The 25,421-nt window shown below is 48.5% G+C and overlaps 2 protein-coding genes and 1 pseudogene across 3 annotated transcripts in view; 2 read left to right on the forward strand and 1 right to left on the reverse strand.

Annotated features, from left to right (window-relative positions):
* The window catches only part of LOC119455476 (G2/mitotic-specific cyclin-B2-like), a 240,517-nt pseudogene extending 222,745 nt beyond the window's left edge, over positions 1–17,772 (reverse strand).
* LOC125942631 (uncharacterized) overlaps positions 1–18,391 on the forward strand; it is a 240,233-nt gene extending 221,842 nt beyond the window's left edge. The window contains exons 1-3 of one of the 2 annotated variants that reach the window (XM_049660845.1): positions 17,842–17,957; positions 18,049–18,195; positions 18,283–18,391. In XM_049660845.1, the coding sequence (XP_049516802.1) occupies positions 17,879–17,957; positions 18,049–18,195; positions 18,283–18,374 (318 nt within the window). In that variant the 5' untranslated portion in view covers positions 17,842–17,878 and the 3' untranslated portion in view covers positions 18,375–18,391. Of the gene's footprint in view, positions 1–17,841; positions 17,958–18,048; positions 18,196–18,282 lie in introns of those variants that run through there. The other variant, XM_049660846.1, reaches the window with a different exon arrangement.
* Positions 1–19,393, forward strand: part of LOC119449171 (G2/mitotic-specific cyclin-B2) — a 240,738-nt gene extending 221,345 nt beyond the window's left edge. Inside the window, exons 2-3 of the mRNA XM_049660844.1 lie at positions 18,456–18,712; positions 18,937–19,393. Coding sequence (XP_049516801.1) covers positions 18,500–18,712; positions 18,937–19,290 — 567 coding nt within the window. The 5' untranslated portion in view covers positions 18,456–18,499 and the 3' untranslated portion in view covers positions 19,291–19,393. The remainder of the gene's footprint in view (positions 1–18,455; positions 18,713–18,936) is intronic.
* The last annotated feature ends 6,028 nt before the right edge of the window (positions 19,394–25,421 follow it).

Genomic DNA, 25,421 nt, shown 5'->3' on the forward strand with positions numbered 1-25,421 from the left:
ACTATGATTTGTTCCACAGCACACCACTCCAGCGCTCTAAACAAGTCTGCTCACGAATGTACATACGTACTATCGACCAAAAAAGCTTACGAACCACGGGACCTCAGAAAACGCTAAATTTCCGAGCAGCCTTTAAAAGTAGCCTTACTTTGGTATCGTTGTGCAGAGGAAAAAAGTCTTTACTCGATCATGCATGCGTCCTGTGCACAGATGGTACGGTTGTCGCAAGGGGAACTACATTTAGTATTTCGCTCGGCGTTTAGAGAGGCATGTTCTGCATGCCCAAAGTACTGCATACGCAAAGTACTAACATAGTTCGGCAGTACTTTTCGATCCGAGTGCGAGTGGTTGCACTTGAGAGAGCTCACAGAGCCACAGTATATATTTCAACACACTCAAACCGTTGGTAATCAGGAGTTAAAAGGCCTACAATAGTTGAATATTTCCAAACATGTCATGCTTGCTCAGCTATGGCGCCTCCACGCTCGACACGCAGGGTCCAGAAATGGCGGTAAGAGAGTCAGACACCAAGACAGAGAGAGGCAAACCCGCCAGCTTTGTTTCCGTCGGTGCTTCTACTAATAGAGTAGTGAACACGATTGCTAGATTAGATCGTTGGAGCCCCAGTAGATGTATCATAAATTCAGTATGTAAGCCTTCTAATGCGTGAATGAATGTCATGCCCGCTTTTTCTTACCTAGGTATCGTTGTGTACATGCAGGAAAGAAGCAAATACTAGACCACGCATGGGTCTCTGCACGCATAACGCTATCGGAACTGAATTTACGCTTACGCGTGGCGTTTAGAGAAGCCTAGCTCTGCAATACGCTTCTCCATCCTAGCAGAAGTGGTGGCTTCTGAGAGAGCTCACTATGTCATAGTAGATATAATCCGTCAAACTCAAACATGGGCTCATCAGGAGTTATAGGGCCCACAAGTGTGCTATCTTTTGCAGAAACTTAACTCTTTCTTTTTTGCTATGGTCCCCCTTCTTTCGACATTTAGGGACAATAAATGAAGTAAAGAAACTCGTTAAGCAAGACAGTAGGGATATTCAAGCATTTTGACCACGACAGAACGTGTCCGTCTCCATAGTGAGGAGATTGAGGCATGCTCAGGAGCCTTACCAATCTACGAGTAAGGTGGGTTCGTGAGGCAGCATAGGCGGACCTCGAGCAGCACCAATACGGGTTTCATTTCTTTATCGTAGTGCTCAAACACCCTCTGCAAACTAGCGGACCAAATAGGAATAAGGAGATAGCACAATTGCAAAACTAAACCGTAACACGCCATTTGGCTATAAGGTAACTTAGGCATGTAAGCTTCCTATTGCGTGAAAAAAAGTGTAGCTTGTGTATTGATAACGTCAATTCTTACCTATAGTTCCCATGCACCCTCTACAGCACTCAAATAACGTTTAACGTAAACCACTGTTGTTGCGTACCTGATACAGCGTACCTATTTTTTTATTACAATAAAAAGGCACAATAGTTCAGGGAATAGGACATTCACCCTATGCCACGCGATCTCTAGTTTCGACATTTTTGGGATAATTGTGCATGGTTGGCATGTGTACTGCCTTATAAGGTAACATTCTTGTTGCGTAAGGCACAGCCGCCTTTGTCTCATCTGGCGTTTGTATACAAAAAAAAAATAACAGCGTACACCGATTTTAAATTACTCGAATAAAAAAAAAGCAGTCTGCTTCCCTGCTTGTTTACAGCATCGCGTTCTGTGATTTCTCTGGGATATATATGCAAATCCCAGTGCTGAGGTTAGTTAAGAGAGCTACGTCATTGTGAGTCGCCACGCGGTAACAGGATTGTGATGTTGCTTTACAGGCGGTCTGTCACGGATAGGCATAGTTTCGAGTCATCGACACGCCGTTTAACGGGTGTTAAAAACCTCGTGGTCTCACGGTGCGGCATGTAGTTTCGAGATAGCGACACGCTGATTAACGGGCGCCGTATGGCCGGCAGTCGCTGTGGCTCCTGTGCTGGTCAACGGACCCAAGTGTGTGCGTTCTCTGTGGTGCAGTAAGGGGGGGGGGGGGTGACCTCGGACAGCGGGGGATGGGGGGAATCAACCGTTGCCTAGCCCCTGATGAACAAGACTTTTGGGGGGAGTCATGAAATAATTAGGTGAACTCTGTATACCTGCAGCTCCCCGACATAGGGAACTAAGGAAAGGTAAGGCTATTTAGGCGCAAGCTTTAGGCCCTGCTAATCAGTCTAGAAGGTGACCCTGTAATCAGCTGAGAAGCAGTCGGGGGGCTAGTGCCGTCCAGTATCTCCTGGGCCGCCTAGCCACGTCGAAACTCCGAGGAACTAGTTGACATACGAGACGACAAACCAACATCTGCCACGAAGCTCAAATGAGTCGAGGCGTGCTTCCTAAGCTGTAAAGCACGATTTCTAGCCCTTTCCAGACGTCCACATTGTGTTTGAGGCGGTGTAGATCTCGTTCAGCGCAGCTTCATTAGGCGTAAAATAGCTTTCGAGTTCGTCCGCTACCGACGGACCTGAAATATAGGATAAGCAAGCACGACGAAGTAAACTGCTTTTATAGTTCGGTCCTGACCATACCGACTTGAAGTGACTCAATCTTAGAATTGTAGGATGCACACGCAAACAGTGCTAAGCGGCGACAGGGCGCAGTGCCAACACCGCGGTACATCAGCGTTCTTGATCGAAGGGCTGTCGGTCCCCTCACAGGCGCTTCCATGAACGAAGTGCAACTTCGTAGAGTGGTAGATCTCTGTATTGTTATGCTGCCAAATTTATTAGTTACCGAAATCACTGTTCGCCTCTTATGCTAAACAGGCAACAAGAGATGGCCCTTTCGATACTGCAGCGTAAGCAACTACATCGGTCGTTGCCGCGCGAGTACGGCTTGAGTCGGTATTTTCATGTGCCAGTGCGACTATAGGTGGTTGTATAGTCGCCGTTTTCGATGTGCCCGCGGCGCGCATGCCTTCTCGCTTCAGTGTCATATGCGTCTGATATACGCATGAGAACTGGTCACATATGTTTTGAGCATTTCGTCATTATTTCGTCTGAGCGGTGCACGGTTTCTACTGTACTTAAAGCGAACAGCGAGCGGTAGCCGTACACGTGCCGATGTAAACACATGCGCCGTTCTTGTGTTGCATAAGTACTATGCGCGCATTCATATAGCTATGGCCACTATGGTCCAGAAAGCTGCAAAATCAGCTTTTATCATCCTATTGGCGTACGTTCAGTGCAGGTCTAACAGTGGCAAATGCATGAACTCCGCTGCTACGATACGGCTAACCACCGCTGAGCGGAATTGACCGCAGCTTGAACGTGAGGTGGGCGGCTGACGAGTGCTCACGTTCGTGCACTTCAACTTCCGGAGCATGTTTGGATTCATATTGGGTATACGAGTATATGGGAATAATAGGAATACAATCGTATAGGCGGTGTGGCAGTCGCGTTACGGTGCGATGTGTTCGTTCAGAGGCACATCGCACGGTGACGGCTTTTATCAGCGTAGTTACACGAAATCCCAATCATCATATTTCGACGACTTGAGGTTGTCAGCAGCGCCTGAGTCGTTACCGGCCTCGGCGTGCTGTCCAGGAAGCGGCCAGTCACACAAAACGAAAATTACAAAACTGACAAATGCACAAACGCATTTCAGCTCGCTTCTTGCAGTGGACCTCTGCGTCCCGCGGTGCCCCGACGCGTGTCTCTACTTGCGCCCAAGCACAGTGCTCGACCACTGGCGCCGCCATGCGCCGCTCGCGCGTACCACGTTTCTAGGTGGTTTCTGTCGCCGAGGGCGCTCGAACACAATCATATGGTTCGCGTGGACGCATTCTTTAGAAGCGTGGCTAGATGGAATAGGAAAAGTGGTTACGACGCTCACCTTGAGACGACGCGTACGCGGGTTCGAATCCCGCCTTCGCTAGAAATTTTTTTCTTGGTATCACGCTTTTCTTTTTTTCCTCTCGGTTTTCCAGCGCGGTCGATTGAACTCCGGTGCCGTGGCGGAAGCCACGGTGCCGGGCGCCGACGCAAAGCGGCGGTCGTTGGGGTGTTGCGGAGCGCAGCGTAGCAGCACCCCAAATAAAAAAAAGCTTCGTCGCATGCCCCGCGCGAGGGACACGTGTAAATGCAGAGCATAGTGGGGTTCCGTGGTGTTGGTGTTGTTGATGTGGTGGTGGTGGTGGTCTGGGTTGAGAGAGAAGAGAGAATCGTAAGTAGGTAACGTAAAGTTGTTATTATTTTATTGGCATCACTGCGATTCTTAGCACATGTGCTGCAAGCGTGATGCGGGAGAGGAGGACTGGGGGAGAGGGCGCACCTGTGCTCTAGCTGTTGCGGACGGACGGCGCACGCTACATGTGAGTTAAAGAAATGCTCTGAATTTAAATATACAGCTCCAGTCAGGTAGACTGCTCGCTCCCTGATAGTGAGATTATATTTGGATCATCAAAACAGTGATGCGTTTATTTAGGAATAGCATCGAGCCCTTAACAGCAGCCACAGTTGTACCTAGTCACCACCAGCACAGCGTGTTTTCCTTTCCAACGGCGGCGGCTAGCACGGCCTACTGAATCGCCGCCGCGCGCGCCGATCCAGGCGTACACTGTACCAGGCGGCCGTGCAGCTAGAAACATGGTACGTGCGAGCAGCGCATGACGGCGCCAGCGGTCGAGCACTGGGCTTGGGCGCAATAGAAATACGCTGCCCCGACGCCGTACACTTTGTCTCTCGCGTAGGCCGCCAGGTGGCGCCACAGCGCAATGTAAAAGGCGGATTGTTTTACCAATGTCTTCGCATTGTCCATGGCTCGAAAACTCGCTACATGCGAAAATAATGGCTTCGAACTGGGGCACCTAAGCCTAGAGTGCTCCGTAGTAAGGAAATGGGTCTCGCCACTGCGCATGCACGGAACAAAAGCATCTTCCTGACTTTTGGGGTTGTACTCCGGTGCCTGAGAGCTTTTCATAAACGCACATGATGGCACCCATGGAAGAAACGCACGGCTACCGCCGAGCGCCTAAGCCGACCTTATTTCTCAGTAATTGGTAACGTTTGTGGCAAGCGTACGTGTGCTGACAAATGTTACAGGTTTCACTCATCTCCATCAAATAAGGAAGACTGAAGTACAAATAGCCTGTGTTTTGAGGATCGTTTTAAATATATATCCGCATTTGTTTGATTACTTGTGGAGTGATTCGATGATAATATAAAACGTCGACATTGCAGATTTACATAGAACATATTGTGCATTCATTGTTGTTGTTGTTGCCTATCTCGCCTGTGGCTCCTGCCGTTTTAAGAACATAATGATAGTTGACCTTTTTCAATTTTTAATTCGAAGCATTCTTTGCCTCATTCCCGGGAATTTGCAGTGGCTGGAATCCTGTCTCGCCTCGCTTTGAAAAAAAAATCAGTATTTTTTGTTATCCCTAAGACGACTTGAAGGCGAAAGCCCAAGTGCCGATGCAATAAAGACATACACATGACGTACACATTCCTCTTAATTCGCTTAGCCATCCCACTTAATTCGCTTACTCATCCTCTTAATTCACTTACTCGCTTAATATTTCAATCTTAATACTATTTTCTTTAACTCGCCTGAGTCATCCACTTGATTCGCTGAGTCATCCTTCATAATTCGCGTAGTCATCCAAGTAATTCGCTTTATCATCCATCCTCATCGCCCATCTTGCTGGTTTACGGGTGTATGAGCCATTGATGATGATAGTTTTTGTACCTTCGTGTTGTCGCCGCGTTTTCGCTCAAGGACTTTAACGGTTGACTGAACGATGAGACATATATGGCTTTCGCCGTAATAAGGTAATGTGGGACCGAGGTGCAAATCGACTCTCTGCCGTCGAGCGCAGAAGCCGCGTGCTCTAACAGTTGGGCCACAACCGCTTCTTGTTTTTTATTGTCCGTTTTTACAAGACAAAACAGAGCGCATTTGTGGAAAACGCGTTTGTAGGTTAGACGTGCTGTTGTCATTGTACGCTAAGAAGGTGAAATTTTCATAGAAAGTGTTATGCAGTGCAGACAACTTTATAGGGCGCTGCCTGAACTACCCGATTTCAATACAATGTTTGATGACTTGGACGTATTGAAGAAATGGTAATACAAGTTTAAGGCAAAGATAGGCTTACTCGTATTAGGTCACGATCGCACGCATGCTTCTTTCGTATCGAGGCCAGCCAGCTTTTTGAAACACTTGGTGCGTGCGCCTCGTGCCGCTTTGTCATCTTCTTTTCTTGTGACAACGCGTGCTCGTGCTATAAGCTCGTGCTTTGAAGATGCGGTTAGACTTCAGCATCTTCGGGACCGGCTTACCTTGCCCAGTATTTTCTCATATATATATATATATATATATATATATATATATATATATATATATATATAGGGTGTTTCAGCGAACACTTTCAAAAAGTACTAAAAGTTGCGCGTGGCAGACAGCACAATTCTAGTTAGTAAGCTGGTCTACTCGATGAGGCGGACATTACTTGCACAAGAAATTGAAATGCATAATCGAAGAAGTAACAAATATTCACGAATCAAGTTTTAACTAATTACCTCATAGCCCACATTGCAATTGACAAATTGTAGCCGTGGAGTTCGCAAGGCGGATTCACTTGGAACGAATTCTCGCGATGACACCAGTTTCGAGATATTAATTCCCGAACTTTGCGGAGAAATGCATCGGCGTTCCCGTTAGTTTCTTCACAAATATCGCTTTATGCATTGAAGCACAAAATTAACTGGAACGCCAACGCATTTCTCCACAAAGTTCGGGAATTATTATCTCGAAACTGCTGTCATCCAGAGAATTATTTCTAAGTGGATCCGCCTTGCGAACTCCACGGCTACAATTTGTAAATTGCGATGTGGGCCATAAGGTAATTAGTTAGAAATTTATTTCGTGAATTTTTGTTGATTAGTTGATTATGCATTTCAATTTTTTGTGCAAATATGGTCCGCCTCTTCGAGTAGACCAGCTCATTAACTAGAATTGGGCTATCTGCCACGGGCAGCATTAAATAAATTTTGAAAGTGTTCGCTGAAACACCCTGTATATAGTAGCAGCATAGGCTATACGTAGAGAATACGCGACGTTGTAGAAAATTCATGATCTCTCAAGTTAATCAAGCTTTATCATTTCATCGCCGCTGTACAAACGTAATCGTCACTGTACCATACACCACATGAAATAGCGCCGTATGTACCTATGACGGTATAAAACACGTATTGGTCGACGACGTCACAATCCGCGCTACTCTCGCATACGCTCGTCTACTACCATTGTGGTACCAAACACTCGCCACGTCGTAGGGTAACTTCCAATGTCCAGTGTAGAAATCATCTCATTGTCGCCATACGATCGTCTACAATGCGGTTATCGTCCCGCTGCTGTTGTCGCACACATGAACGCTCGCGACCCACAAGACCGATAATCGATTTTCAGGAACACGTTGTCCACGTAGTACCACAGTGTGGAACCCCTAAGAGTACTGGATAGCGACGTACCAGCAGAATACTTTGCGTAATCTCCCCACAATTCAGCATATACTTTTTCCGACTTTTTGCTCACTCCGGAAATTCAATTTTCTTTTATTATTCCTTTGCACTTTTTTGAAAATCTATACTCCTGTGATTGGCTTTTTGTAGTTCTCGCGTGTATCCTTCGTGTATGTAATTTTATGTCCCAGAAATGTGTTTCCTTTATATTTGCAATATTTCCTTTCACTCATGCGAAAGTTGTTGGAATCTTTATTGCCTGGCCTCATCACAGATTGTCTTTCAATTGTTTTTACTAATTGCAAATTCTTTATTGCCACTTGTTGCGCAATCATTCAGCAGGGCTCTATGCATGTATATATATATATATATATATATATATATATATATACATTACGAGGCGCTGCAGCAGTGAACGATGATGACAGGACTTATGAAGACGACGATAGCCGAAAATGCGCAACATTTTCCGCTTCTGGCATATTGTCATCAACTTTACGACAAAGCGCTAGCACGCCCTGAATTTACGTCACTGGGATCACAGGTTCTGGTTTAGTGTTGCACACTTAAGGGCAACCTTGGTGCGTGTAATAGACCGAGCCGTTTGTACACGTATAACACATTATCACTTGTATGGCACATATGAAAGAGTAAAGAAAAAAATGCGATGAAAGGTTTACAGTATTGTAAGCAATATAATGTTCCGCCCGTCAATGACGCGGTAAATAGTAAAGTCACGGTGATTGTGACACACGGATCTACCCGGGCAGTTGCGTCGGCTCAGACGACGGGGTGGTTGCCGAGGGCGCGGCATAGGATGAACCGCTGAGCCCCTTGTCGACGCTGCCTGCCACGTCAAGCTGGGTTGTGGCGACCAGCACGGTCGATGAGGGGGTTGGAACTGTGTTCTCCTGGAGACATCGATGAGCCCACGTGCGGTACCCCGATAGCAAACGCCCACGGAGCGCAGGTCGTGGGCCCAGGCCGTGTGCTCTCGCCTGACTGGCCAGTCCACTCCGTGACGTCATCGCCGCTTAACCGTTGACCGTCGTCCGTGAACGTTGCCGGGACAGTCCGGCCAGCCGTCCCTGAACGTCCCCGGAACAGTCCCGTCCGTTGGCCGTGAACGTCTCTGGGACAATGTAGCCAGCCTTCCGTGAACGTCCCCGGAACTGTCTGATCCGTTGTCCGTGAACGTCTCCGGCATAGTCTGGCTCCTTCGAACAGCGAGGCTGCCTCTTGGCTCAGTTTCCAGACGTGCTACGGCCACTTCCCTTCCCAAACCGGCACCGCCTCCTTGAGGCGAGCCTTTCGAGCCCCGCCGCGCACGCTTTCCTTCGCCTGTGCCTCGTGCTTTCCTCTTCCTTTTCTCTTCTCAGTTTTGCATCTCTTTTTGTCGCCTCTTGCGTCGGTCCCACACCACCACTAGTGCACGGTCGCGCGTATATTAGTCACATAGGACTCGGCGCAAGTCTGAGCATTCAAGGTGTTTCTGCGCAGCTCAACGGCGTCCGATGGACTTACCCCACATATCAATGATCCATTTTGTAAATATATTCTCAAGCGTCTTTTTTCACAGTAACATTTCATTGAAGGTGCAGATTTTTCGAGTATCAAGCCATATTTACGCTACAGAGGCTCCTTGGCTGCATCTACAATGCCTGTCGAAGGCGGCGACGAGAATGCTTCAGGCAGGTCACCAACCGTGCCTCAACCAGCCGCCAACCGCCCCGTCGTCGTCACATAATAACCTCACCCAGGTACCTTTTCCGGCTCTGACACCACCGACGTTGAAGATTGGCTTCAGCTGTACGAATGGCTGAGCACTAGCAACAACCGGGAGCCAACCATGATGCGAGCGAACATCATATTTTACCTGACGGGTACGGCGCAGGTGTGGCTTCTGAACCACGAACAGGAATTGACGAGCTGGGAGGTATATAAGCAAAGGCTCATCGATCGGTTCGGCAAGCCCATCGGACGTCGTCTTGCTGCGCAGAAAGACCTTGCATGCTGAGCTCAGGCTTGCACCAAGTCCTATGTGACGTACATTCAGGACGTGCTCGCGCTTTGCCGTAAAATGGATCACAATATGCCGGAAGCGCAAAAGGTTGCGCATATCCTCAAAGGTATCGCGGGTGACGCGTTTACCCTCCTGGTTTTTAAGAACTCATGCACTGTGCGAAACGTCATTAATGAATGCCGACGATTTGAAGAAGCAAAATGTCGTCGCATTATTCGGACATTTACCTGTCTTCCGAACACGGACAACTTGCCTCCTCGCGCTTACCGCGTTTGACGACATCGCCGATGAGCAACTATGTGACCCTTACCTGAGAGACATCATTCTCAGTCTGACGGACCTGACCAGTTCCCCCTCTGTGCGTATGTTTGTGCCGCAAGGTGGCATATTTTACCGTTAGAACATGCGCTCTGATGGCCCTGAACTTCTGCTGGTCGTTCACAAGCATATGTGTGAGACTGTAGGCACACAGTTGCATGATGTTCCGACCGCTGGTCATCGGGCACTCTCAAAGCCATATGACCGTGTTCGGCGTAGTTTCTTTTGGCCCGGTATTTACCGTTCCCTTTACCGTTACGACGCATCCTGTAAATCTTGTTAGCACTGCAAAAAACCAGCAGCCCTACCAGCTGGCCGTCTGCAGCACATTGAAATACCATTTGAGCCATTCTTTCGGGTTGGTGTTGATATGCTTGGCCCTTTTCCTCTATCACTTAGTGGGAACAAGTGTATAGCAGTTGCTACGGACTACGCCCACCCGGTACGCGATGACGCGGGCTCTCCCTACCAGTTGTGCAACAGACGTCGCTGACTTCCTTATCGAAGCTGTGATACCTTACCACGGCACTCCCCTACAACTTCCTACAGACCTGCGCCGCTACTGTCTCTCACAGATTGCCAAGGCTATCTTGCACACCTGCGCTACAAAGCACAAGTTTACAACGGCATCATCCTCAGACCAAGGTCCTCACAGAGCGGCTCCATAGAACTATCACAGAAATGCTGGCTATGTACGTCTCTATACCAACCACCGTGACTGGAATGCCACTCTGCCGTTCGTCACATTCACCTATAATACGTCCCGCCACGATTCTGCTGGTTGCTCTCCATTTTTACTCTTGTATGGACCAGATCCTATACTACCGTTTGACACAATCCTACGACCGGTTCTCGAGACAACGTCAGAATATGCTCGTGATGCCATATCTAGAGCTGCAGAAGCACGTGAGATTGCACGCCTGCGTCTTACCGCTTCCTAGGAAAAGCAACGACGCATATATGTCGTTCTTCTCCACGATGCCCACTTTAACTTTGTTGACATCGTGCTTCTTTGCAAATCAGCACGGCGAGTTGGTCTTTGTGAGAGGCTGATTTCGCCCTATCAGACCCGTACCATGTCTCGCGTCAAGTGACAGACGTTACCTACGAGATACAGCCTCTCGATACCTCCACACCACGATCCTCCTCTGATATCGTTCACGTCACTCGACCGAAGCGATATCATTCGAACCACTCGATATCACTCGCCTTCGCCGCCGGGGGTGATGATACGAGGCACTGCAGTAGAGAACGATGATGGCAGGACTGACGAAGACGACGATCGCGGATAGTCGCGTGCACGGGCTTCATCTTGTATGCCTGTCTCTTACCCGTTCTATATATTTTGTAAATATAATGACAGGCGTCTTTTCTCCCCGTAACTATACATATATACACAGGAAGAGAGGTAGATAAGTGATAGATATCGACACAAAGTTGAGCTAGTTGGTAAGCATTCATGATTAAAAACATTGCAGTTTCACCCTACCGGTGAAGGAATGAATGGAATAGGAACATCTTAGAATATTACACGAAGTGCAAAGCTTGTAGTAGTAGTGGCAGTATGAATTGCAGTAAGCATTAACTGACTAAGAAAGCACATATGGTGTGACGTGTGTAGACACATGAAAAGAGACAACACCTTGACCGCGAGAAACGTCAGTTAAAACTGTAGGGTCTTGTCGACGTAGCCACCTCGTGTTAACCTGGCGTTCAAGTACTGCAGCATTCTCACGATGTGTGCGTCACGATGTGTGCGTCAGCTTCGCGCTTTTGAACTGCAAGGCTGTGTCGACACTTTAGCTCAGCCTAGGCCTCTTGTTCCCGCAGCGCCATGCCTGGGCGCCTCTACCATTTAAATGGAACGGGGTAGACCACTCCTCATATGGCTAACGATTCGGCGTGTCAGGTTCTAGCCCCGGGAACCTGAAACGCGTAATAGCCATAGCGTGGGGGTGGAGGTGTGCTAATCCAGGCCATGCCGGCTATTTAGCTTCTGATTCAAGCGTCCGTGTAGTTGTCAATGGCATTCTGCATTCTCCTTAGTTCCAGTCTCTTCTCAAATGGCTTTCTAGCTTCCCTTTTTCGTCCGGTGGTAGGACGTTGTTGCCTGCGTGTGTCCGGCGGAGATTCCCGTAGCGGCGTTGCCGTCGTTACCGCGGGCTCCATCATCATGTCGACTTCCAGTGGAAGCAGAATCCGAATCACGTCACATTTGGTATCCCATATAACCTCTCGGTCTATTTGACTGGGTAATTTGTTTGCACACACACAAACACACAAAAAGAGTATAGGCCCATACCACTGAGAATCCGCTGCTCCCTAACTCTCGAGGACCACTTCGAAGGAGTAAGCTACTCTATAGTTAGAGCTAATCTGGCCTCTTTATTTAGACAATGTTCACTGAATTTTCCACCGTTTCCACAAAACGTTCTTTAGAGGGACCCTTTACTATATGTTATTGTCAAACTTCATTGCTTTCTTCGAAGCTAAAACAGAAGAAAAGAAATAATCCGCGGCTCGGTAACATGATTGCTTTTACAGAGTCGTAGATTTCATTTGTGATTCACAAATCCTACAAGTTGACTTAAGTACTATAGCAGACTGGTGTGTGCGTTGTGATATGTCATTCAATAAAAATAAGACGGTTCACGTCACCTTTACAAGAAAACGAGCTAATCATCCGTATAGGTATAGAATTAATGATTTTACTCTAAACATAAGCAAGGAATTTAAATATCTAGGCCTCTTTTTTACTTCTGACTTACGATAGAACAAGCATGTCAATTATATTGTAAATAAGGCAGCATCAGTTTTGGGATTCTTGTGGCGCAATTTTAGTCATTTACCGAGTAACTTAAAAACGCAGCTGTATTTCAGTCATGTACGTTCGATACTTGAGTATGGATGTGTTTGTTGGGACCCACACACATCTGAGCTTATAAATAAATTAGAAAAAATCCAGAATAGGGCAGTTAGATTTCTTCTTGGTAACTATAGTCGGCAGCTTAGCATGACAGAAAGCAAACATAAACTTAAATGGCAAGAGCTGAAGGATCGTAGAAGGCATATCAGATTAAAATTTTTCCACGATATTTATTAATCTAAAACAGGATAAACCGCGAACAATATATCCAGGCACCACACTACATATCTAATCGACTGGACCACTGTTTGAAGGTCAGGAAATTTTCTTCTAGGGGTCACGTTTTCCGTTATTCATGTTTTTTTTTTGTTAGAACTGTTCGAGATTGGAACAGTTTGCCATCGCGCATTGCATACATCACAGAAAATGGTGCTTTCTTCCACGCAGTGTAATTATTTGTTCATGTATTTAGTTAAGTCTGTAACCACCCTGCTGTAATGCCCTACGGGGCGATGCAGGTAAACAATAAATAAATTACCTCTCGAGGACCACTTCTAAAGAGTAAGCCACTCTATAGTCAGAGCTAAACTGGCTATTGAGGTCGGTTTGTGGCTCTGGAGTAATGATTCAGAACATTGGAACGCAGGTTCGATACAAGGCTTTGAAATTACAATGGAAGAAGAATACAAATCAAGTCAGATTCGGTATCGCACATAACCCCTCTGTCAATTTAAAAGGGTACTTTGTTTGCACACGCACAAACACACAAGTCGATTCCAAATTGCGCCTGCAGATGCCAAGGCAAACCAAACTATTGGCTGCTGTTCTAGCACTAGGCAAACTTAGCCACGAAAAGGATCGTCACCTGCCATAGACTCTTTCGCTACGTTCTTCGTTTTACACGGCAATGAATCACAATCATCATTATCAGCCTATATTTATGTCCACTGCAGGCCGAAGGCCTCTCCCTGCAATCTGCAATTACCCCTGTCTTGTGCTAGCTGATTCTAACTTGCGCCTGATAATTTCCTAACTTTATCATTCCACCTAGTTTTCTGCCATCCTAGACTGCGCTTTGTTGCGGGTCGGAGATTTGCATTTATCCCGCCGCTGCTGCCAGTTTGTTGCGAACGGGTTGTTGAGACTCGGGTAGCGTTTAGGCCGGTGATCCTTCAGCCAAAGGGATGAGTACGTCCGGGAGTAAAAGCGATAAAAAAAGGGTTTATTCTATATATTTACAGTGGCTCCAAATATGGAAGACCACTCCATGGGGGGAGCACTTTGAAAGTCTCAGCTCACTACATGTCTGAGCACATATCAGAACAGGTCAGGACACGCCACTGCGCTCAGGGTGTCTCCTTATCAAACATCGGTCTTCCCTAGCTGACCCGACTAGGGAATCAGATGACCTTGATGCGGCCAATCAGACGGGCCGTCTTGTTCGCTGAACTCCGCCTCTAATGTTGTACCTTCGAAGCGAGGACGAGGCAATCCGGAAACAGGGGGTTGACACTTCTTCCACGAAAGTCGGTGACTGTTTCTTGCCCTCCGACGGTGATCTTGCCAGGGTCGGGAGAATGGCTTTCGCGCTAATCCCCGCGTCTAACGAAGGGTGGCGGCTGTGGTCGGTCGCTTCAAAGAGAGCTTCTTTGTCCGAACGTCACTGCTAGTGTGTGGCTGCATCGCCAGGTAGGCGGCCGCTGATTAAGGGGGTGAAATCGGGGAAAGCACCCACAGAATGTGCACTGCTGAGTTGGGGCGCGTGTTTGCCCGTCTCGTCGGTGTCTGGCACTGTCGCCGTCTGAGCGACGCTCATGAAAGGGCCGGCCTCGGTGGGAAACAATCAAAGAATGCGCCCGGCCGGTTCGGGACGCAACAGCTTCCCTTCTCTTCCTATCGATTCTGTAACTCTAATGGTTCATCGGTTATCTATCCTACGCTTCACGTGACCTACCCAGTTCCATTTCTTTCTCTTAATGTCAATTAAAATATTGACTATCCCCGTTTGCTGGCTAATGCACACCGGTCTCTTCCTGTCTCTTAACGTAAGGCCTAATATTTTGCGTTGCGTCGCTCTTTCTGCGGCCCTTAACTTGTGCTCGACCTTCTTTAAATTCCCAGTTTGCGTCCCATACCTTAGCACTGGTAGAATGCATGGATTGTACAGTTTTCTTTTCAGCGACAGTGGTAAGCTCCCAGTCAGGATTTGGCAATGCCTTTCATACGCCCTCCAGCCCGGCTTTATGGGCGTCTTGCGCTGGAGTTTGAGGTATAGTAGCGGCGCGTAGTGGCGGCGAAAAGCGTCATCTGGGTAGTGCCAGCTTGGATAGTATTGAGCCCTGGCTGTGGCGATGCATGTTTCTAGCCCGCGTTTTGCGTCGATTCGCACTTCTTTCTGCCCTGTTTCGAGTGCGAAAAGGCTCGTCACTTCCCACAGACCATGGCGACCAGGCTGCGAGCTGGCCGCAGCCTATAGTTATACGAAAACGGACTCTCCGTGTGCCGTGGGACGTAATGCTGGAAGCAGAAGACATCGGCGACGCCGATCCGGAGAGACCTAGCTCAGCCTCGAAAAAGCGTCACCGTCGTTACTGCTGCGTCGTGGGCTGCCATGAACAAGAAGGCCTGAATCCCAACATTAGATTCTACCGTTTTCCTTCAAGGCCTCACGAAGTGGAGCGTCGGGCGCGCTGAGTAAGCGAAATGGAAGACCAACATAGCAGCAGGCATGGCTGGTGATTCACGATTCGAGACCCGGCCACAGAGACAATTAACAATTCGACCGGTGCGAAGTGGTGAAGTGACCAGGTGTGTGCAAATGACCACAAATGGTCGGGCTGATTCGGTGACAATTCACTACCCCACTACGAGCAGCACAGGTTAGAGTTGAATGTGCTCATCCTTGACCTCAAGCCAACATGTTGAGGCAGCACAGCTAGGTAGTACTGATTACAGCACATCGTTGTTCGAGCGCTATCATGAAAAGCTACATCAAGCGAGCAGCGCACGAGCTCGCGCTGCAGCGTGATTCGCACGTACGTACGTTACTGCGAGCTTATATACATTGCATCAGTTATTTATCAATTGATAGAGGGACAGATGGCCGCTACTACAGCGCAGGCATAATTACTTGTCTAGCGGCATGCAGTCAAGAAAGATTTCAGGAGGCCCGCCGTTTCGCGGCATGTCGAAAGACCGCTGCCGTCGCGGCGCCTACCGTCGTGCGCTCGAGCTGTTCCGTACACATGTCTGCTTATCGTTGCTGTGAATTCATTTATAGAAAGCATTTCCTCGCGTTTGTGCACCTGAATCTAGCAGCGTGCAAACCTTACCTGAAGTTCAACTTCATACGTGCGTGACTCGCTTCACTTGCGATTGACACCGCGCTAAAACTTCGCCGCTTATTTCTTGAACGGCGTACACGTATTCGGCGTTGCATAATTTCTTGCCTTTACGCAGCATGCCACCCATGGAAAAATCTTCGGCACCCGATATTCGCTGCAAGCCGTGGTACAACACAACCGAAAGTGGCGGGTCCATATTGTAAACGTGCTTCCCGAAGCAGACGACCGAGCTTGGTACTACCCAGTTTCGGATTGAGGGCGCTTTTTAGCACCATTTTTGCAGCGCCCCCTGGGCAAGGCAAGAGCCCCATTCTGTAAATTTCCTTCTCATGATGAGGGTCCCATGTCAGCAATTGACCTAGATAAACGTACTCCTTTACAGACTCTACAGACTGACTAGCGATCTTGAATTCTTGTTTACTTGCCAGGCAATTGAGCATTACCTCTGTCTTTTGCATATTAATCTTCAACCCCACACTTACACTTTCACGGTTAAGGTCCTCAATCATTTGATATAATTCGTCCCCATTGTTGCTGACCAGGACAGTATCATCTGCCATCCGAAGGTTGTCTGGATATTCGCCCTTGAACGTCAACCCCAAGCCTTCCCAGTCCAATAGCTTGAAGACTTCTAAGCATGCAGTGAATAGCATTGGAGAGAATGTGTCTCCTTCTCACACCCCTTTCATGATAGGTAAGTTTGTACTTTTCTTGTGGAAAATAAAGGTAGCTGTGGAATCTTTGTAGATATATTCAAGATATTCAATACGCGAATGCAGGCGCAGTTTGTCATTTCACAGGCTTTGCCAATTACAGCACAGGCAATGTGAAGCTGTGCAAAAAAATAAAAGTGTTCAATAAATCTTCCGCATTTCCTCAGGGCCGGACAGCCATCTCGCGGAGCTTGGCAGCGTGGGCAACGATCACTGTGCTCACACGTTCCAGCCGCCTGTGCTTGTACTTCTCGTATGGGGCCTTGTGGCCGCTTTTTGGTGCATCGAGGAGAAGTCCTGCCATGCGCTTGATGGTGGGCTGAACGGCCTCCTCCGTGTAGCGCCCATAGTGGGACATCAGGGCACCCCACCTATGCTGGTCCTCCCGGTGAAACAACCGCAGGGAGAGGCAGACGGCCGCAGCAGCCTGCTCCGAGGGCCGCATCCATGCCATGGGGCAGTCCAGCAGGCACAGCACCAGCACCAACTTGGCCAGGTTGTGCTCCATCATGTCACCCTGTGCTGTCTTGGAGTTTCAGCGTGAGAAGTGCCGGCGCAAGGGTCGCCCCAGGGACCAGTCGAGTGTGCGAAGGATCTGCTGCTCCATGCGCAGCACTTCCTTGCTCTGGTAAGCACCATCGGTGACGTAGATCATGTCTTCAACTGTGAGCGGCATCATCTCCTCAAACTTGCCGGCAAGAAAGATGGCCGACACACCCACGAGATGAAGCTTGGAACGGCTCACACTCTGCACCTGCAGGAATCTGTCAGTGAGTAAGGCTTCCAGGAACAATGTTTCTTGCAGCAGCTGGAAGCGTTGGTGCACCATCATCATGCAGTTGATGAGGATGGCCCTCATCTCGGGTGTCACCTCCATCTGCAGCCGGAGGAACTTGGGCTGCACAGGCCACTTGGTCTCAAGGTATGCCATGTAGTCGAACATCTCCTGTGCATACTGGGCGCACATCTGGGGCTCCTCGAGGTCACCCGCATCGATGCCGGGCACCCCAGGTGGCAGCGGAGAGGCATAGAAGGCCTCTCCGCTGCCACCTGGGGCAACAAGTCCGGACTGGGGTGCCACCTGGCGTGCAGAGATGCAGAGGGTGCCTGCTGCCTACTCCGTGGATAATTTTGAGCCCAGCCCTCTCCAGGAGCTGGTGTGCAGCATGTCCGGTAAGTGTTTCGTGACCCACTCGAAATAAATTCCCCCGTCGGCACGCGCTCTGCGCTTACTGTGTCCATGACAGGCTTCCAATTGGCACAGGTTGCGGCCCCTTTTGTCGTCGAGAGATGCCCGCGGCAACAAGTGCGGACCGGGTTGCCACCTGGCCTGCAGAGATGGTGCCTGCTGCCTACTCCGTGGATAACTTCGAGCCCAGGCCTGTTCAGGAGCTGGTGTGCACCATGTCCGGTATGTCTTTCGTGACCCACGCGAATGTCCCTGCCGGCATGTGTTCTGCTCCGAATTGTGGCAACGACAGGCTTCCAATTGGTACAGGCAGCTTCCCCTTGCGTCGCCCAGTGATGGCCGTGGCAACAAGTACGGACTGGTGTCTCACCTGGCGTGCCTGCCGCCTACTCTGTGGATAACTGAGGATGTGGCTACCCTGTCCCAGAGTCTGCAGAAGCCCAACGCTGAGGGACAGGCCTTCTCGGCCTCTCTCCTGCCACCTGGAGTGCCTGACAGCGATGTGGGCGACCTCGATAAGCCCCAGATGTGCGCCCAGCATTCACAGGAGATCTTCGACTACATGGCATACCTCGAGACCAAGTGGCCTCTGCAGCCCAAGTTCCTCCGGCTGCAGACGGCGGTGTCACCCGAGATGAGGGCCATCCTTATAAACTGGATGATGATGGTGCACCAACGCTTCCAGCTGCTACAAGAAACATTGTTCCTGGCCGTCTCACTCACTGACAGATTCGTGCAGGTGCAGAGTGTGAGCCGTTACAAGCTTCAGCTGCTGGGTGTGTCGGCCATCGTTGTTGCCGGAAAGTTTGAGGAGATGATGCCGTCCACACTTGGACGGCATCATCTCCTCAAACTCAAAAGGAAGTGCTGCGCATGGAGCAGCAGATCCTTCGCACACTCGACTGGTCCCTGGGGCGACCCTTACGCCTGCATTTCTCGCGCCAAAACTCCAATGCAGCTCAGGCTGACATTGTGGAGCACAACGTGGTCAAGTTGGTGCTCTTGCCGTGCCTGCTGGACTACCCCATGGCATGGGTGCGGCCCTCGGAGCAAGCTGCTGCGGCTGTCTGCCTCTCCCTGCGGTTGTTTGACCGGGAGGACCAGCACATGTGGGGTGCCCTGATGTCGCACCTTGGGTGCTACACGGAGGAGGCCCTGCAGCCCACCATCAAGATCATGGCAGGACTTCTCCTCGATGCAGCAAAAAGCGGCCACAAGGCCCCATACGAGAAGTACAAGCACAGCCGGATGGAACGTGTGTGCACAGTGATCGTTGCCCACGCTGCCAAGCTCCGCGAGATGGCTGTCCGGCCCTGAGGAAATGCAGAAGATTTTAGTGGACACTTTTATTTTTTTGCACAGCTTCACATTGCCTGTGCAGTAATTGGCAAAGCCTGTGAAATGAGAAACTGCACCTGCATTCCCGTATTGAATATCTTGAATATATCTGCAAAGATTCCACAGGTACCTTGGTTTTCTACAAGAAAATTAAAGTTACCTATACTGAAAGGGCTCCGGCAAGGAGACACAAGCTCTCTAATGGTATTCACTGCATGCTTAGAGGAAGTATTCAAGCTATTACACTGGGAAGGCTTGGGGTTGAGGTTCAAGGGCGAATACCTCAACACCTTCCATTTGCAGATGATATTGTCCTGGTCAGCAACAATGGGGACGAATTATACCAAATGATTGAGGACTTTAACCGTGAAAGTGTGTGAGGTTGGAGGTTAATACGCAAAAGACAAAGGTAATGTTCAATAGCGTGGCAAGTAAACAAGAATTCAAGATCGCTAGTCAGCCTGTAGAGTCTGTAAAGGAGTACATTTATCTAGGTCAATTAGTTACATGGGACCCTGATCATGAGAACGAAATTTACAGACGAATAAAGTTGGGTTGGAGCGCGTATGGAAGGCATTGCCAAATCCTGCCTGGGAGCTTACCACTGTCGCTGAAAAGAAAAGTGTACAATCATTGCATTCTACCGGTGCCAACATATAGGGCGGATACTGGGAAGTTAAGAAGCTCGAGCACAAGTTAAGGACCGCACAAAGAGCGGTGCAACGCAAAATGCGCCTTGCGTTAAAAGACAGGAAGAGACCGGTGTGTATTGGCCAGCAAACGGGGATAGCTGATATTTTTATTTGACATTAAGAGAAACAAATAGAAGTGGGTAGGCCACGTAAAGTGGTGGATGGATAACCTATGGACCATTAGAGTTACAGAATCGATAGGAAGAGAAGGGAAGCGCAGTCTAGGACGGCAGAATACTAGGTGGAATGATGAAGTTAGGAAATTAGCAGGTGCAAGTTAGAATCAGCTAGCACAAGACAGGGGTAATAGCAGATTGCAAGGAGATGCCTTCGGCCTGCACTGGACATAAATATAGGCTGATAATGATGATTGTGATTCACTGCCGTGTAAAGCGAAGAACGCAGCAGAAGAGTCTATGGCAGCTGACGATCCTTTTCGTGGCTAAGTTTGCTTAGCGCTAGAACAGCAGCCAATAGTTTGGTTTGCATTGGCATCTGCAGGCGCAATTTAGAATCGACTTGTGTGTTTGTGCGTGTGCAAACAAAGTACCCTTTTAAATTGACAGAGGGGTTATGTGCGATACCGAATCTGACTTGATTTGTATTCTTCTTCCATTGTAATTTCAAAGCCTTGTATCGAACCTGCGTTCCAATGCTCTGAATCATTACTCCAGAGCCACAAACCGAACTCAATAGCCAGTTTAGCTCTGACTATAGAGTGGCTTACTCTTTAGAAGTGGTCCTCGAGAGGTAATGTTAGCGAGCAGCGCAATATTTCTTTTCTTTTGTTTTAGCTTCGAAGAAAGCAATGAAGTTTGACAATAAGTTATTGTAGAAGGTCACTCGAAAGAACGTTTTATGTAAACGGTGGAAAATTCAGTGAAGTTTGTCTAAATAAAGAGGCCAGATTAGCTCTAACTATAGAGTGGCTTACTCCTTCGAAGTGGTCCTCGAGAGTTAGGGAGCAGCGTATTCTCGGTTCCATTGGCCTATACTCTTTTTGTGTGTTTGTGTATGTGAAAACAATATACCCAGGTAAATTGACAGATAGGTTATATGCGGTACCGAATGTGACGTGATTTGGATTCTGCTTCCACTGGAATTTTACGTCGATGTATCAAACTTGCGTCCCTATGTTCTGAACCATTACTCCAAAGGCACAAAACAACCTCAATGATAATATGCGCGCGTTAGTTCTCTTTTCACCTGCGATCGAAATTAGTATCCTCGGAGAAGAGATTTCTAGCTGAAACTTCCTCAGGAGTGGATCCACAAACTAAACGAAATTGGAGCCCACTGTACATAGCCCATGGTCCAAGGAATATCAAAAAAGCACGGCTGCTGAAAGCGTTCGAAACACTTGCACAAACAGTCGCTGTGGAAATGAATTTTTGCTGCGCACTTCTGTATGAGTTCTCCGATCGAGATCTCAGATATATCGAAAAGTTGCAAAGAGCGACCATGGGGCTATCGAAGCGCACGAGGAACGAGGTGCTGCTCAATCTCGTAACGATACCACCATTACGGAACATAATCATTGAAGCACGAATTAGAGTCCGAACCGAGTTGAAAAACACAACAAAAGGAAAAGTAATCACTGCGTGGGATGAACAAGTCGACATGATGATGGAGCCAGCGGAAAGGACGGCAACGCCGCTACGGGAATCTCCGCCGGACACACGCAGGCAACAACTTCCTACCACCGGACGAAAAAGGGAAGCTAGAAAGACATTTGAGAAGAGACTGGAACTAAGGAGAATGCAGAATGTCATTGACAACTTCACGGACGCTGAAATCAGAAGCTCAATAGCCGGCATGACCTGGATTAGCACACCTCCACCCCAACGCAATGGCTATTACGCGTTTCAGGTTCCCGGGGCTAGAACCTGACACGCCGAATCGTTAGCCATATGAGGAGCAGTCTACCCCGTTCCATTTAAATGGTAGAGGCGCCCAGGAATGGCGCTGCGGGAAGAAGAGGCCTAGACTGAGCTAAAATGTCGACACAGCCTCGCAGTTCAAACGCGCGAAGCTGACGCACACATCGTGCGTGCCGTGAGAATGCTGCAGTACTTGAACGCCAGGTCAACACTAGGTGGCAACGTCGACAAGACCCTGCAGTTTTAACTGATGTTTCTCGCGGTGTAACTACACACGTCACACCTTATGTGTTTTCTTAGTCAGTTAATGCTTACTGGAATTCATACTGCCACTACTATTACAAGCTTTACACTTCGTGTATTATTCTAACATGTTGCTATCGTATTCATTGCTTCACTGTTAGGGTCAAACTGCAATGTTTTTTAATCATGAATGCTTACCAACTAGCTCAACTTTGTGTCCTTATCTATCACTTATCTACCTCTCTTCCTATAGAAATTGTTACGGGGAGAAAAGACGCTGGTCAATATATTTACAAAATATATAGAACGGACAGGCGACAGGCATACAAGATGAAGCCCGTGCACGCGACTATCGGCGATCATCGTCTTCGTCAGTCCTGTCATTATTGTTCCCTACTGCTGCGCCTCGTAGAATCACCCCCGGTGGCGAAGGCGCTGTCCCGGTGCTTAGTAGGTTCGAGTGATATCGCTTTTGTAAAGCGACGTGAACGATATCAGAGGAGGATCGTGGTGTGGAGGTATCGAGAGGTTGTATCTCGTAGGTCACGTCTGTCACTTGACGCAAGACATGGTACAGGTCTGATAGGGGCAAAATCAGCTTCTGACAAAGACCAACTCGCCGTGCTGATTTGCAAAGTAGCACGATGTCACCAGGGTTAAAGTGGGCATCGTGGTGACAAACGTCATATATCCATCGTTGCTGTTCCTGGGAAGTGGTCAGACGCAGGCGTGCAATCTCACGTGCTTCTGCAGCTCTAGATACGGCATCATGAGTATATTCTGACGACGTCTCGAGAACCGCTGGGAGTGTCGTGTCACACGGTAGTATAGGATCTGGTCCATACAAGAGTAAAAATGGAGAGGAACCAGCAGAATCATGGCGGGACGTATTATAGGTGCATGTGACGAATGGCAGAGTGGCATTCGAGTCACGGTGGTTGGTATAGAGACGCACATAGCCAGCATTTCTGTGAGAATTCTATGGAGCCGCTCTGTGAGGCCATTAGTCTGAGGATGATGCCGTTGTAATCTTGTGCTTTGTAGCGCAGGTGTGCAAGATGTCCTGGGCAATCTGTGAGGGAAAGCAGCGGCCCCGGTCGGTAAGAAGTTGTCGGGGAGTGCCGTGGTGAAGTATCACAGCTTCGATATGGAAGTCAGCGACGTCGGTTGCACAACTGGTAGGGAGAGCCCGCGTGATCGCGTACCGGATGGCATAGTCCGTAGCAACTGCTATTCACTTGTTCCCACTAAGGCATTGAGGAAAAGGGCCAAGCATATCAAGACCAACCGGAAAGAATGTCTCAGATGGTATTTCAATGTGCTGAAGACGGCCAGCTGGTAGGGCTGCTGGTTTTTTGCAGTGCCAACAATATTAACAGGAGGCGACGTAACGGTAAAGGGAACGGTAAATACCGGGCCAAAAGAAACTACGCCGAACACGGTCATATGACTTTGAGACTCCCCAATGACCAGCGGTCGGAACATCATGCAACTGTGTGAGTACAGTCTCACACAGTTGGGTGTTGGGAACGATCAGCAGCAGTTCAGGGCCATCAGAGCGCATGTTGTAACGGTACAATATGCCTTCTTGCAACACAAACATACGCAGAGAGGGAGAACTGGTTGGGTCCGTCAGGCAGAGAATGATGTCTCTCAGGTAAGGGTCACATCGTTGCTCATCGGCGATGTCGCCGAACGCGGTCTTTTCCGCTTCTGGCAAAATTGATCAACTTTATGGCAAAGCGCGAGCACGTCCTGAATGTACGTCACATAGGACTTGGTGCAAGTCTGAGCTCAGCTTGCCAGGTCTTTCTGCACAGCAAGACGGCGTCCGATGGACTTGCCGAACAGATCGATGAGCCTTTGCCTACATACCTCGCAGCTCGTAATTTCCTGTTCGTCGTTCAGAAACCACATGCGCCATGACCGTGAGGTAAAATATGATGTTCGCTCGCATGAGAGTTGGTTCCCAGTTGTTAGCGCTCACCCATTCGTACAGCTGAAGCCAATCTTCAACGTCGGTAGTGTCAGAGCCGGAAAAGGTACCTGGGTGAGGCGATTATGTGCCGACGACGGGGCGGTTGGCGGCTGGTTGAGGCACGGTTAGTGACCTGCCCGAAGCATTCTCGTCCCCGCCTTCGGCTAGCATTCTACATGCAGCCAAGGAGCGTCTGCTGCGTAAATCCGTCTTGATACTCGAAAAGTTTGCACCTTCACCAAAATGTTACGGGGAGAAAAGACGCTTGAGAATATATTTACAAAATGGATCATCGATTTGCGGGGTAAGCCCATCGGACGCCGTCGTGCTGCGTCAAAAACCTTGCATGCTAAGCTCAGACTTCTACCGAATCCTTTGTGACTGTAATATACGCGCCACCGTGCACTTATGGTGTTGTGGGACCGACGCAAGAGGAGACAAAAAGAGAAGCAAATCTGAGAAGAAAAGAGAAAAGGAAGAGGAAGCGAGGCGCAACGCTGGAACGGACCTCCAACGTTTAAAACGTTTAAAAGAACGGTATCTAAGGCAAAAGATGATTACAATGTTCGTCATTTTGAATTTCTTTCAGTCAAATAATAAGCGTGTACTGTTTCGGTTTTTAAGATCACAAAAATGTATTCCGCGTCCCTTGAACTGGGAGTCAATAGTTTTAACCAATAGTGATAAAGTAGAATCTCTAGAGGTAATTGCGAGAGGTTTGGAGGTCCGATTATCGACCTGTTTTCCCTCATCTCCTCAAAGACAGGGCTCATTTGAAGATTTCGAAGAGATTTCTTTGTCGGAATTGTCGGAGGCTGTTTCATGTTTACCAGCTGCAGTCCCAGGTCCTGGTGGACTCACTACTATGATGCTTATACTTCAATTTGACATCGTTCCTAACGTTCTGTTAGATACTGTAAATCACTCAATACAATATGCTTGGATCCCTCCTGTGTGGAGAATCGCGAAGGTGATTCCACTGCTTAAAGACCAAAACAAAGGGTATGTACTAGACAATATTCGGCCGATCTCTCTAACATCAAATTTTGTAAAATTAATAGAAAGGTTATTATACACCCGCATGATTCAATTTGTGACAACAACGGAATTATTGAGCCCCTGTCAAATTGGATTTAGAGCAGGGATGTCAATCTGGTGCGCACACGTCGACCTAGAAAGCAGAATTCAATTGGCTCGCTACCACAACCAATGTGCAGCTCTAGTTACATTAGACATTTCAAAAGCATACGATAGTGTGGAATACCCTATTTTAACAGAAAGGATGCAGGAAATTAGGTTACCTGATTACTTCGTAAC

This window comes from Dermacentor silvarum, chromosome 1 (genome assembly GCF_013339745.2).
Source record: "Dermacentor silvarum isolate Dsil-2018 chromosome 1, BIME_Dsil_1.4, whole genome shotgun sequence".
Taxonomy (NCBI): domain Eukaryota; kingdom Metazoa; phylum Arthropoda; class Arachnida; order Ixodida; family Ixodidae; genus Dermacentor; species Dermacentor silvarum.